This window comes from Panulirus ornatus, chromosome 44 (assembly GCF_036320965.1).
Source record: "Panulirus ornatus isolate Po-2019 chromosome 44, ASM3632096v1, whole genome shotgun sequence".
In the NCBI taxonomy this organism is placed as follows: Eukaryota; Metazoa; Arthropoda; class Malacostraca; order Decapoda; family Palinuridae; genus Panulirus; species Panulirus ornatus.
Genome location: NC_092267.1, coordinates 13,909,922 through 13,923,353, shown reverse-complemented (window position 1 = coordinate 13,923,353; position 13,432 = coordinate 13,909,922). Strand labels below are relative to the sequence as shown.

At 37.9% G+C, this 13,432-nt stretch overlaps 1 protein-coding gene across 1 annotated transcript in view; it reads right to left on the bottom strand.

The window, feature by feature from the left end:
- Window positions 1–618: 618 nt before the first annotated feature.
- LOC139762818 (uncharacterized) overlaps window positions 619–13,432 on the bottom strand; it is a 40,660-nt gene continuing 27,846 nt past the window's right edge. The window contains exon 6 of the mRNA XM_071687974.1: window positions 619–12,858. Within this exon, the coding sequence (XP_071544075.1) occupies window positions 12,408–12,858 (451 nt within the window). The 3' untranslated portion in view covers window positions 619–12,407. The remainder of the gene's footprint in view (window positions 12,859–13,432) is intronic.

Here is a 13,432-nt window from a genome sequence, read left to right as displayed (position 1 = left end):
CATTCTCTCCATGTGCCCAAACCATTTCAAAACACCCTCTTCTGCTCTCTCAACCACGCTCTTTTTATTTCCACACATCTCTCTCACCCTTACGTTACTTACTCGATCAAACCACCTCACACCACACATTGTCCTCAAACATCTCATTTCCAGCACATCCATCCTCCTGCGCACATCTCTATCCATAGCCCACGCCTCGCAACCATACAACATTGTTGGAACCACTATTCCCTCAAACATACCCATTTTTGCTTTCCGAGATAATGTTCTCGACTTCCACACATTTTTCAAGGCTCCCAAAATTTTCGCCCCCTCCCCCACCCTATGATCCACTTCCGCTTCCATGGTTCCATCCGCTGACAGATCCACTCCCAGATATCTAAAACACTTCACTTCCTCCAGTTTTTCTCCATTCAAACTCACCTCCCAATTGACTTGACCCTCACCCCTACTGTACCTAATAACCTTGCTCTTATTCACATTTACTCTCAACTTTCTTCTTCCACACACTTTACCAAACTCAGTCACCAGCTTCTGCAGTTTCTCACATGAATCAGCCACCAGCGCTGTATCATCAGCGAACAACAACTGACTCACTTCCCAAGCTCTCTCATCCTCATATATATAAGTGCGTATATAAGTGGATGGGCCATTCTTTGTCTGTTCCCTGGTGCTACCTCACTTGATGTGGGAAACAGCAATTAAGTATAAAAAAAAAATTGAAGCAATCAACAAACTCATTTTATAAAAGTGCTGTTTGTATATGATTTAGTATTTGGCGTATACAATGTCACAGAGCAGCCAGTTATGAAAAAATGTATGTAAAAAACTAACCAAAAACAGCATCACAAATGTCTGATTGTCATTAATATCTACACACTAGAGATAGCAAGCATCTCAACAAACTCATTGTAACTATAATATACTATTTGGTGTAGTATTATTGAGCAAACAACTACAAACAAATGCATGTCAAAAAATTTACGATTAAAAACAGCATCATCTTAAATTATTAACATTCACATGCTTGCAGTAGCATGCATCTCAATAAATTTGCTTTTATGGTGATGTTGGTTTAAAATTTAATATCAAGGAGCAATCATATATAAACACAGGCACAAAAATAAACAACATAACACCAAAATCAGCATCAAGAATTTATAATCATCCTAAACATTCAAGCAAGGCAGACCGCATGGGTGTCAATCACCTTGAGGGTACCAGGAGGGCTCACCCCCTCATGAGTGAAAGGGTTTAAGAAGAAAAACGTTACAGCTTTTTTTCTAATGTACAAGAGTAGATACATGACCTGAAGTAAACTTTACTGGACATATTGCTTGTGTTGACAGACAGACGTTTCAGTGCAACTTATATATCTTACACAAGTCAAATTGACATGAGATAAAAATTCTAGCTTTGCCACAGAAATCCATATGGGAAATTAAGTCTCTGAAGTCTTTGAGGAAGGGCTGGGGAAGAAAAAGTGTGTGAAAGTTTAACAAAGAAAACTTGGGACTGGTAATATGTTTATAATGTCCATGAGTGCTTCATACCATCTAAGGATCTGAATACTGATGAGAATGGGAACAAAAAACTGAACATATACAAATGAATGAATTCACACGTAATCCGAGTTTAAGAAATGTAAATGTGTGCCACATACTGAAAACAGGGTTTCATATACGTACCGTACAATACATATTAAGTTTTTTGGCAGAACTTATGGATGTTGCCATACAAGTAAGTTGGAAGATGGAGATAAAAGACATGATCCATATGATTACATTGTACCACAATCAGAGGTATACCTATCCTCTAAGCCATTTCAGAAGCAACAACAAAAAGGGAAACACCAAAACAAAATATCATAAAAAATATTGTGTTTCCATCACGAAAATTCTCTGAAGAATGCAGCATATAATCTCAAAAATAAACAAGAAGGCGATGGGTCCCAGTCCAAAGTAGACAGTACAACAGACATAAAGTGCATTCAAAACCTGTTGCAAGATCTTCATGGCTATGGTTCTCAACTACATATTCTCAAGAAGCAATCTCTTTCTCACCACACATTAAACTTTAGGAATGTAACTGGAGAAAAAATTATCATCATGCACACAATGTTGTAAATGCAAGTTCATCAAAGAGAAATCCACAGGAAAATTCACCAAGAAATGCTGCTATGACTTGCATTTGAACACCCTCTGTAAAACCACCAAATCCTTTCTAAAGAGCACTTTTAAAATACCCAAACCTCATGGTTCACCCACTCCCCACTTGCTAGGAAACTATTTTGAAGAAAGGAAGGCACCCCTAGTTCAGCCTACTTCCTCTCAAATATTTCAACTAGTAAAGACTAAAAGACAAATATTCTCTGTACCTAATAATAAAAATGAAGACTATGAATATAAGAAAATGTAACTATTCTTGAAGCAGAAAAATGTGATGCCTCAACCAACACAACAGTTGCATTTGTCTGTGGCCAAAATTGTAAAGCACTGCTCCCATGCAACAAAATATTTCATTAAGAAACAAAACCAAATAAATATGGTAAAACTGCCACAGGAGCATACTCATGCAAGGCATAAATAAAGGAAGGAATCTGGTATCACGAAAATTTTATTACTTCAGATTCTCCACAGAAAAGATGGCAAACAATATTAAAGGAATGAAAGGAGTTCTCCAAATGTGATTATGTTTTCTCTATCTCACATAAATTGAAGAATCCACCCGCAGAAGTCTTCTCTTATGTGAAGCATCAGTTTTCAGATATATAATTCACTCTAAAAACTGTTTATGTTATTGTGTGTCCCCACACATATCCAAAAAAGTTGAATGTCAGCAACTCACAGTGAAACCACTTGAAAAGGTGCTTAAGTATACAGCTTTTACATTTTTATCACTTTTCAGTTTAGGGCAGGTTATCTACTTCAGTAAAAGACTGTCATCTTAATCCTCAATGCTTTGCTCCACATGACTGAGGAGGTACACGTTATACAAAAAAGAAAAAATAGCATGGTCACTTGTAAAGCGACAAGTAAGAAAAGATGTAATATGTGCAATCAAATTAAATTTGAACCCTTTTTCATAAATTTTCTCTGCCTTTGCAAGGTTTAGAAAGGAACAGGTAAATAATGGCCAAACATGGAAGAAGAATGGGCTTACATTTGAATGGCTGTCTACAACTCACCTAACATTCCGATGTAGGTATCAGGATTAACATTGTTACATTATGCAACATCTAAATATCAAAAATTAACTCTACATTTCAAGGTTTCATACAGACACCTTGCAGGTAAAGCGATTAACTGATAACAAATACAGCAGTTTGTGAGTAGCCATGACTAATATCATACCACAGCAATTAACACCATAACAATTCTCTCTAACAAATGGAATGAACAAATGCCATTCAAAATAAGCTGATAAGAATCAAACCACTTTCCATGATTACCTCCTCCCCTTCTCATATCACCAGAGAACCATTATTGTCATCAAATAACTCATATCATCTTGTCAATTACAAATCCTAAATAATTAAAAAAGTGTATAATTTACATGAAAATACGTGATCAGTGAAGCAAGTACAGCTTTCATCAAAATGCCTGGTACTCAAGGCTCTCTAGAATCAAAGATCTAATATTAATGACACTATTTCTGCAATGAGCAACTCTTCAAAAGTAAGTTTTCGACAGTGGCTGTTCAAAACTTACTTTCGATCCACCTACCAAGAGCCAAAATATACTTCAGTGCCACCTAACCTGGGCCAGATATTCAATGTATGTCAAAAAGCACAGTTTTCCATACTTTATTCCTGAACAATGTCTTACTCTTACTTAAAATACATGCACTGGGAATATGTTAACCATTACCCATTATCTTTGTTCTTAGGCAAATTCAGAAAATCTGCCAAGGAACAGGAGGAGAAGCAGTGTAATACAAGTGTGAAAAGAAAAAAGGGAAGGAAAGAAAATAATGGATGACGACCCCAGACAATGAACTTTGTCAGAAGGAAGCATAAAAAAGAAAATAGAGAAAAAGTATAAGTGAAAGAATAAGAGATGGAGAAGGATGCCTTTTGACACCAGATGTTACATTAACAGAATGAAAAATTGAAAGGGCTAACATCAAAAGATGGAAATGAGGTTGTAATACCATGAACAGGGATCAAGTGAGGGGAAAGGAAAATTCCAGTACTGGAAATATATAAAACTATGATGGGTAGGCAAAGTGAACCACTGGGTGGTTGTGGGGGGAAAAGGTCCTCGGTGCACTGACAAGTGTGAGGAAGAAAAGACAGGTCACTGTCCGTGAGTTTAAAGATGGGTATGTTTGATGGTATGGTAGGCCCAGCGGTGCTCAATGGGTCCAGATCATGGGCCCTACGTACAAAAGAACAGAAGAAGAAGGACATACTGGAAATCACATGCTTGAGGATAATACTGCACATGGTATGAGAGGATACATGTGTCAGAAGTGAAGGGAGCAAAGGTTGGACCATCTTCTGTATAGAAGATGGAAGGATGGAGTGAAAGAGGCTTTAAGTTACAGTGGCTTGAAAATGTAAGGGGGGGGGGGTAAGTATGGGATAAAGTAAACTGATGCAAATGTTGCATACAGAGGGTAATATGTAGTCACAGGGATGAACCGGGGCAGATGAAAAGATCTGGGGAAACCATGGAAAGGTCTGTGGGACTTTGTTGTAGTTATGGTGCATTATAGATAAAAGCTCGAGTGTGGATGAGCAAGATATTGTTCCTTGTCAGTTCTTAGCACTAGCTTGCCATGTGGAAAATGGAAAACTGAGGAAATAAAAGCAACTGCTAAAGGCAGTTTAAAAATGCAAGAAGCCCTTGGAGTGGCAGGATGAACAACAAAATAGTGAAGAATGGAGATTTAAGTAGTGGCAAAATATTTGGTACATGATGTGCATGTTCATGGAGAAATGGTAGTGTGCCAGAAGACTGGACAGGAGCAGCATAAGTGCATTTATACAAAAGATATTGATAATGAGGAAAAACTATAGAAGAATCAGCTTACTAAGCATACAAGGAATGGGGTGCAAGAGAACTGTGTTAGTAACTTCATACAAAAGATGTTGATAAAGTGTAAAAACTATAGAAGAGTCTGCTTACTAAGCATACAAGGCATGGGGTAAAAGAGAACTGTGTTAGTAACTTCATACAAGAGATGTTGATATTTATTAATTTTATATATTATTTATTTATTTATTTTGCCTTTGTCGCTGTCTCCTGCGTTAGCGAGGTAGCGCAAGGAAACAGACGAAAGAATGGCCCAACCCATCCACATACACATGTATATACATACCTATACATCTCAATGTATACATATATATACACACACAGACATATACATATATACACATGTACATAATTCATACTGTCTGCCTTTATTCATTCCCATCGCCACTTCGCCACACATGGAATAACAACCCCCTCCCACCCCTCATGTGTGCGAGGTAGCAATAGGAAAAGACAACAAAGGCCCCATTCGTTCACATTCAGTCTCTAGCTGTCATGTAATAATGCACCGAAACCACAGCTCCCTTTCCACATCCAGGCCCCACACAACTTTCCATGGTTTACCCCAGACGCTTCACATGCCCTGGTTCAATCCACTGACAGCACATCGACCCCGGTATACCACATCGTTCCAATTCACTCTATTCCTTGCATGCCTTTCACCCTCCTGCATGTTCAGGCCCTGATCACTCAAAATCTTTTTCACTCCATCTTTCCACCTCCAATTTGGTCTCCCGCTTCTCCTCATTCCCTCCACCTCTGACACATATATCCTCTTGGTCAATCTTTCCTCACTCATTCTCTCCATGTGACCAAACCATTTCAAAACACCCTCTTCTGCTCTCTCAACCACACTATTTTTATTTCCACACATCTCTCTTACCCTTACATTACTTACTCGATCAAACCACCTCACACCACATATTGTCCTCAAACATCTCATTTCAAGCACATCCACCCTCCTCCACACAACTCTATCCATAGCCCACGCCTCGCAACCATACAACATTGTTGGAACCACTATTCCTTCAAACATACCCATTTTTGCTTTCCGAGATAATGTCCTCGACTTCCAAACATTCTTCAAGGCTCCCAGAATTTTCGCCCCCTCCCCCACCCTATGATTCACTTCCGCTTCCATGGTTCCATCTGCTGCCAGATCCACTCCCAGATATCTAAAACACTTTACTTCCTCCAGTTTTTCTCCATTCAAACTTACCTCCCAATTGACTTGACCCTCAACCCTACTGTACCTAATAACCTTGCTCTTATTCACATTTACTCTTAACTTTCTTCTTTCACACACTTTACCAAACTCAGTCACCAGCTTCTGCAGTTTCTCACATGAATCAGCCACCAGCGCTGTATCATCAGCGAACAACAACTGACTCACTTCCCAAGCTCTCTCATCTACAACAGACTGCATACTTGCCCCTTTCCAAAACTCTTGCATTCACCTCCCTAACAACCCCATCCATAAACAAATTAAACAACCATGGAGACATCACACACCCCTGCCACAATCCTACATTCACTGAGAACCAATCACTTTCCTACCTTCCTACACGTACACATGCCTTACATCCTCGATAAAAACTTTTCACTGCTTCTAACAACATGCCTCCCACACCATATATTCTTGATACCTTCCACAGAGCATCTCTATCAACTCTATCATATGCCTTCTCCAGATCCATAAATGCTACATACAAATCCAATTGCTTTTCTAAGTATTTCTCACACACATTCTTCAAAGCAAACACCTGATCCACACATCCTCTACCATTTCTGAAACAACACTGCTCTTCCCCAATCTGATGCTCTGTACATGCCTTCACCCTCTCAATCAATACCCTCCCATATAATTTACCAGGAATACTAAACAAACTTATACCTCTGTAATTTGAGCACTCACTCTTATCCCCTTTGCCTTTGTACAATGGCACTATGCAAGCATTCCACCAATCCTCAGGCACCTCACCATGAATCACCAGTCAACAATACAGTCACCCCATTTTTTAGTAAATTCCACTGCAATACCATCCAAACCTGCTGCCTTGCCGGCTTTCATCTTCCGCAAAGCTTTTACTACCTCTTCTCTGTTTACCAAATAATTTTCCCTAATCCTCTCACTTTGCACACCACCTCGACCAAAACACCTTATATCTGCCACTCTATCATCAAACATTCAACAAACCTTCAAAATACTCACTCCACCTCCTTCTCACATCACCACTACTTGTTATCACCTTCCCATTAGCCCCCTTCACTGAAGTTCCCATTTGCTCCCTTGTCTTACGCACTTTATTTACCCCCTTCCAAAACATCTTTTTTTATTTATTTATTTTGCTTTGTTGCTGTCTCCTGCGTTTGTGAGGTAGCGCAAGGAAACAGACGAAAGAAATGGCCCAACCCACCCCCATACACATGTATATACATACACGTCCACACACGCAAATATACATACCTATACATCTCAATGTACACATATATATACACACACAGACACATACATATATACCCATGCACACAATTCACACTGTTTGCCTTTATTCATTCCCATCGCCACCTCGCCACACATGGAATACATCTTTTTATTCTCCCTAAAATTTAATGATACTCTCTCACCCCAACTCTCATTTGCCCTCTTTTTCACCTCTTGCACCTTTCTTTTGACCTCCTGCATCTTTCTTTTATACATCTCCCACTCATTTGCATTTTTTCCCTGCAAAAAATAATCCAAATGCCTCTCTCTTCTCTTTCACCAATTAATCTTACCTCTTCATCCCACCACTCACTACCCTTTCTAATCAACCCACCTCCCACGCTTCTCATGCCACAAGCATCTTTTGCGCAAGCCATCACTGCTTCCCTAAATACATCTCATTCCTCCCCCACTCCCCTTACCTCCTTTGTTCTCACCTTTTTCCATTCTGTACTCAGTCTCTCCTGGTACTTCCTCACATAAGTCTCCTTCCCAAGCTCACTTCCTCTCACCACTCTCTTCACCCCAACATTCTCTCTTCTTTTCTGAAAACCCCTACAAATCTTCACCATCGCCTCCACAAGATAATGATCAGACATCCCTCCAGTTGCACCTCTCAGCATACTATAAAAGAATCAGCTTACTAAGCATAAAAGGGGAGGTGTATATGAGAACCGAAGATAAAATGAAGGATAAGTGAACAACAGGAATTTCAGTTGTTGAGTTTAGTACATCATTCAAGGACCAAGACATATGATAAAGTGGACAGAGGTACTAAAAATCTTTGGTGTATGAGGAAAGCTTCTGGATGTAACAAGACCATTTCACATAAGTAGTAAACCATGTGTGTGAAAATGAACAGTATGTTGAGTGAAAAATATAAGACAGACACGGAATCAACACAAGGGTGTGTTATGTTATCATGACTTCTCAATCCATACACATGGATGCAGCAGTGAAAGAGTAAAAACAGAGAAGGAACAAAGCTTGAGTTGGACTGATAAACTTAGTCATCAGTGACTATCTTACTTGTGGCTCATTCGGCAATGCTAGCGCAAAGCAAAGAAAAATTACAGAGGATGTAAAATGAGTTCTATATGATAAAAAAAAAAGGGGGGGGGTGGATCGCAGTAAGGGTAATGGGGGAGGAGTGAAGCAGTTAAGTCTGAAATGCCATATGGACTAAAGAAAAACACCAAGCTATAGTGCAAGATAAGGCTGGATGGTGAACAACTGGACAACAAAACAGAATTCAAGTACCTATGTTCAATATCCCTGGGGATAGGGGATTAAGAATACTTCCCACGTATTCCCTGTGTGTCGTAGAAGGCGACTAAAAGGGGAGGGAGCGGGGGGCTGGAATTCCTCCCCTCTCGTTTTTTTTTTTCATTTTCCAAAAGAAGGAACAGAGGGGACCAGGTGAGGATATTCCAAAAAAGGCCTAGTCCTCTGTTCTTAACGCTACCTCGCTAACGCGGGAAATGGCGAATAATTTAAAAGAAAAGAAAGAAAAAGATGTTCAATACAATTGAACAAGTAAGTATGGTTTAAAGGAAAGAGAAATATAAGAGAGTTACCCAACCGAGGATGGTGACTGGATCCTTGGGGAGAAATGTGAAAGGGAAAGATGTAACAAAAGGCAGAAACATCAGTCAGCCCGAACTTACCAATATGAAACAAGAAAATCAAACGAAGTAGATGAAGGATACTGAAACGAGCTACTTGAAGGGTGCGTCTGGTGTTGCAGATGGAAGAAAGCAAATTTGAAGAAACGTAGGAAGACGGACAGGAAAAGACAAGGATGGCGGTGATGTGGGAAGTCAGATAAGAAAAGACAAAGGAATTGGTATTAATGAGAAGTACCACAAAGTAGTACAATCAGGTGGAGAGGATGCATGATAGGTTGGTGAATATAGATGACTGCAGCACTGCAAACAGAGTAAAGGGCAGACTGCTGGCATCCTGAGAGGGGAAATGAGAGTATATATAAATGAGGAGAAGGACCTTGGAAGGAATGAGAAGGATGGAAAATGCCAGAGACATGTAAGGATAAGTTAACCAGGACACTTTCGTGTTCTCCCCCATGAGCTCCTAGGAGGAACAAAGCACCAGAAATATACATAATATAGACAGAATTCAGCAAGACTTAACATTTTTTAGCAAATGAAGTTCACAGAGAACTTCAGGTTTACATCCTAAAAATAAATAAGAAGTGATTTCACTTACATCTGTAAGTATATTTTTGCAAAAAAAAAGTTTCAAAAATAATAATAGATAAGACTAGTGCTAATGGATACTGGATAAAAAAAAAGGAAAGAAAATGCTATGCAGAGTGAAGAGCTGATGTAGGAGGAAAGGTAATGCTGCAAATGAAATGTAAGAAAAACTAACAGTGCTATGATGACTAGAGGCTACAAATAAGAGCTGCAAATGAAAAAACATCAACTTATCTGACTGAGGCTACTAGCAACTTTATATGAGCACCAAAATTTGTGACAAAGCCAAAACTGTTCAGAACAGACAATAAAAATCAAAGGAGTAGTTCTTACAATAATAACTGAAATCATGAAAAATATCATTGAAGTGAAAAGATATGCTCAGTTACAAATTATACAAATGGAAGTTATCACTTTGTGAGGACACAGTCTCTAAAGACTTAACCCTATCAATATGACCTACAATATACAGAAATGAAAGACTAACAATGACTAGAGGAAATAATCATAAGGGAAACAACACTAAATAGTAATACTCTGCAATATACTTAGCTGCCAGCAAGATATCATTAAACACCTCTTTAGTCCTCGACCTGTAGACACAAACAAGCACTCAACAAAATCCTATGTGTCAGGACACATTGCAAGTGTTTTCTAGGCTCACTCCAAATATCTATTGACAACTGTGCTTCTGCTAACAAGGAGAGGTTAAGAGGTGCCACTTAAAACCGTTTACATAAAGATGATAATCAGTTATAATATTGATCATTGTTGTTGTAGGTTTGAATTCTATGGCTATTACCAAAACACAGCTCAAGAACATACACATAAGACAAAAGCACCAGATTCACTTGAAAATGCATAAATATGCATAAGCACTAATCATCCTCCACATACTTTTTGTAGTTGTTATTCATACATCTGCTGCAGACCAATGACATACTGAATAAGATCTGCAGGGATGATGTAAATCTGATCAATATACCAGTAACATATGAATCTGAAAGATAAATAAACTAAATAAACATGCTAAAATAAATACTTTTAAGTGCTAACCATCATCCAAGCTTTACATCATTCATTTCTTTCAAAAGTCACTTGCATTTAATGTTCTCTGAAGTAAAATACCAGATTGTTTAATTTTCCAAAAACCACTGGTAGTGCTCATAATCTCAACAATTTGATGAAGAGCAATCTTACTTTGTATGAAAGCTTACTGAAATACAAGACACAGAGCGCAAACAACTTGCATCACATGCAAAGCTTTTCAAGCTGATGCTGACAGTCTCATTTTGATTGTTTTGAAATCTTCTGTGGAGATATGATATCCCTCTCACTAATTTTCTTGTACAGCAGATGTTTAATAATCCATTAACCTAAACCTGACATAAAAATATCCTACATAAAAATATTATACATATCATATACACATTTTTAGACTATTCACATTAGACATTTAATAAGATCATTAAATCCATAACTTTTGTTAATTCTCACATCATATGTTCACTTCGTCATAAACATGAGCCCTTCAACAAATTCTGAGCTTAATGATAAACAGTAATGAACTACTGTCCCAAGCATCATTTCTTTTACCTGACAGGGACATCAAACCCCCTAGAAATGAAAAATTTACTAGTTTATGAATCAATATGATGTGAAGAAGCATATCATGGCAGACAAAAATTTCTACCACTATGTACAGAACGGAAGATTCAATTTGAGTATCGCAGTCGTCATTCTACCCATGCCATTACAGCTTCCAGTTGTCAGTAAAAAACCAATACAAATCCTATCATCTTCCATACCAAAATTCTCCTCAGAAGTAAATAATTCGATAATATTCCTTTCAAACACAATTTGCTAAACACAGTTCATTCACAAAGTTAGAAAATGTAAAGCAACTCGATGTGCTACTATTCATCAGAAAAACACCTACAAAACTTTAGGGTTACATTATGGACTGGGGCTTACACCAATGACAGACCCAAATACACTATTCAGAGTCACAAGAAACCTGAAAGAATTTTATCTAGATAGTAATACCAAAAACTTTAATACAAAACAGGGAATATCTAAATCCCCTCCTGAACTGCTGAATAAAGGAACGAGACGAAAATGGATGACTGGAAGAGTGAATGGTTTTTGATGATGGAAATTTCATGACTGTAACTGGACTTTCTGATGATGAAAATCAAGATGAACTATACCTAAAAAGAAGTGTTTTTGACTTAGCTCAAGCAACATTCAAATGCATACACTATTGCATGGAAGTTATTTCTTCCACACATTCATTTCTTTGGTTTATAAGGACTATGATACCTAAATGCCATATAGTCAAATTGATCCTGGAATAACACCAGCAAAATTATGTAGATAAATATTCATTCAATCATTACTTGAATGCCACTGCCACAACTACTTGGAAAAGCTGATTCTATTGCTTAGTACACTGTATACATAATCAAATCTTATAGAATATACAAAACATTAATTCTGCCAAGTAAAAATAATATTTTGTAACATCAAACCATGCATACCATTGTGACACAATCTGAATCTTTATAAAAAACAAATATATCTACAAAGCTGGAATTCAAGAGGTAGAAGTAACAACACTAGGCAATAATGGCAAAAAGATAAACCTATACCATCGAGAAACATGGGTCAATGTGTACCTTCATCAACGATAACGGCACCACTATGTGCACTATAAGGAGCTGCAGCTGCTTCTCTTCTGTCATTTTCACTATCTGTATCTCGTACCATCTTCACATTATTTTGTATTATAACTTTGCTACCAGTACTAGGCATTATATTTTGATGACTAAGCCTAAAGGATGGTACAGAGTGAGAGGAGTTCAAACTGACTGTCTTTTCTGTCCTTTTACCACTGTATTTCCTAACAGAGTTATCTTTAATGGATGTGTTAGTTCCCTCTTCCCCTTGCATATTGTCCACTTCCTGCTGTGCTTTCCTGGATACTCGGGTGAAAGGGGATGAAGCAGCCAAGTACGGACGAGTGTCATAAGAGAACATTACACCTAGTGCCACATTAAATGCAGAGGCATCATAGTGGTGACAGCCAGAGTAGCGGAACAACGGCTTCTTGTCATACCTGTATACCAAATAAACAAATGTAAAAGAAAACAATCTGACACAAAGCTATGTTCAAAATCTGAACATGGTATGAGCAACTACCTGTGAATGCATACTTCAAATATATATCAGTTCTTGTTATACGTATTTTTAATATATCAAAAAGGTATAGTTACATAATCCAACTATCAAAACCTATCACTAATGGTGGGATATAAAAGTTTTAAAACATATCATGTAGAATTTGCCTGATGAGGGATACACGAGCAACAATAATTCAGTAGTGAAAAAAAAAAAAAAAATGGAAGAATGTAGCATGTGTTCATGCTAAACTCTTGCCCTACCCTATCATGTAGTTTTCTCATGTGCTTCAGGTAAGGGTGGAGCACACACAACTGATTATAATACAACCACACTTCATGAACACAAAAACATAAACATAATGTGCCCTTGAGGATGGTCTCAATAACTTGCTTAAATATTCAATTTCTCAGATATGAAAACTCTCCAGGAAGGCCTTTAAAACTTAAATCTTTGCATTTTTTCTTTCTCTTCTGATCCTATCAATACACTAACACTGATGTTATTTGCAA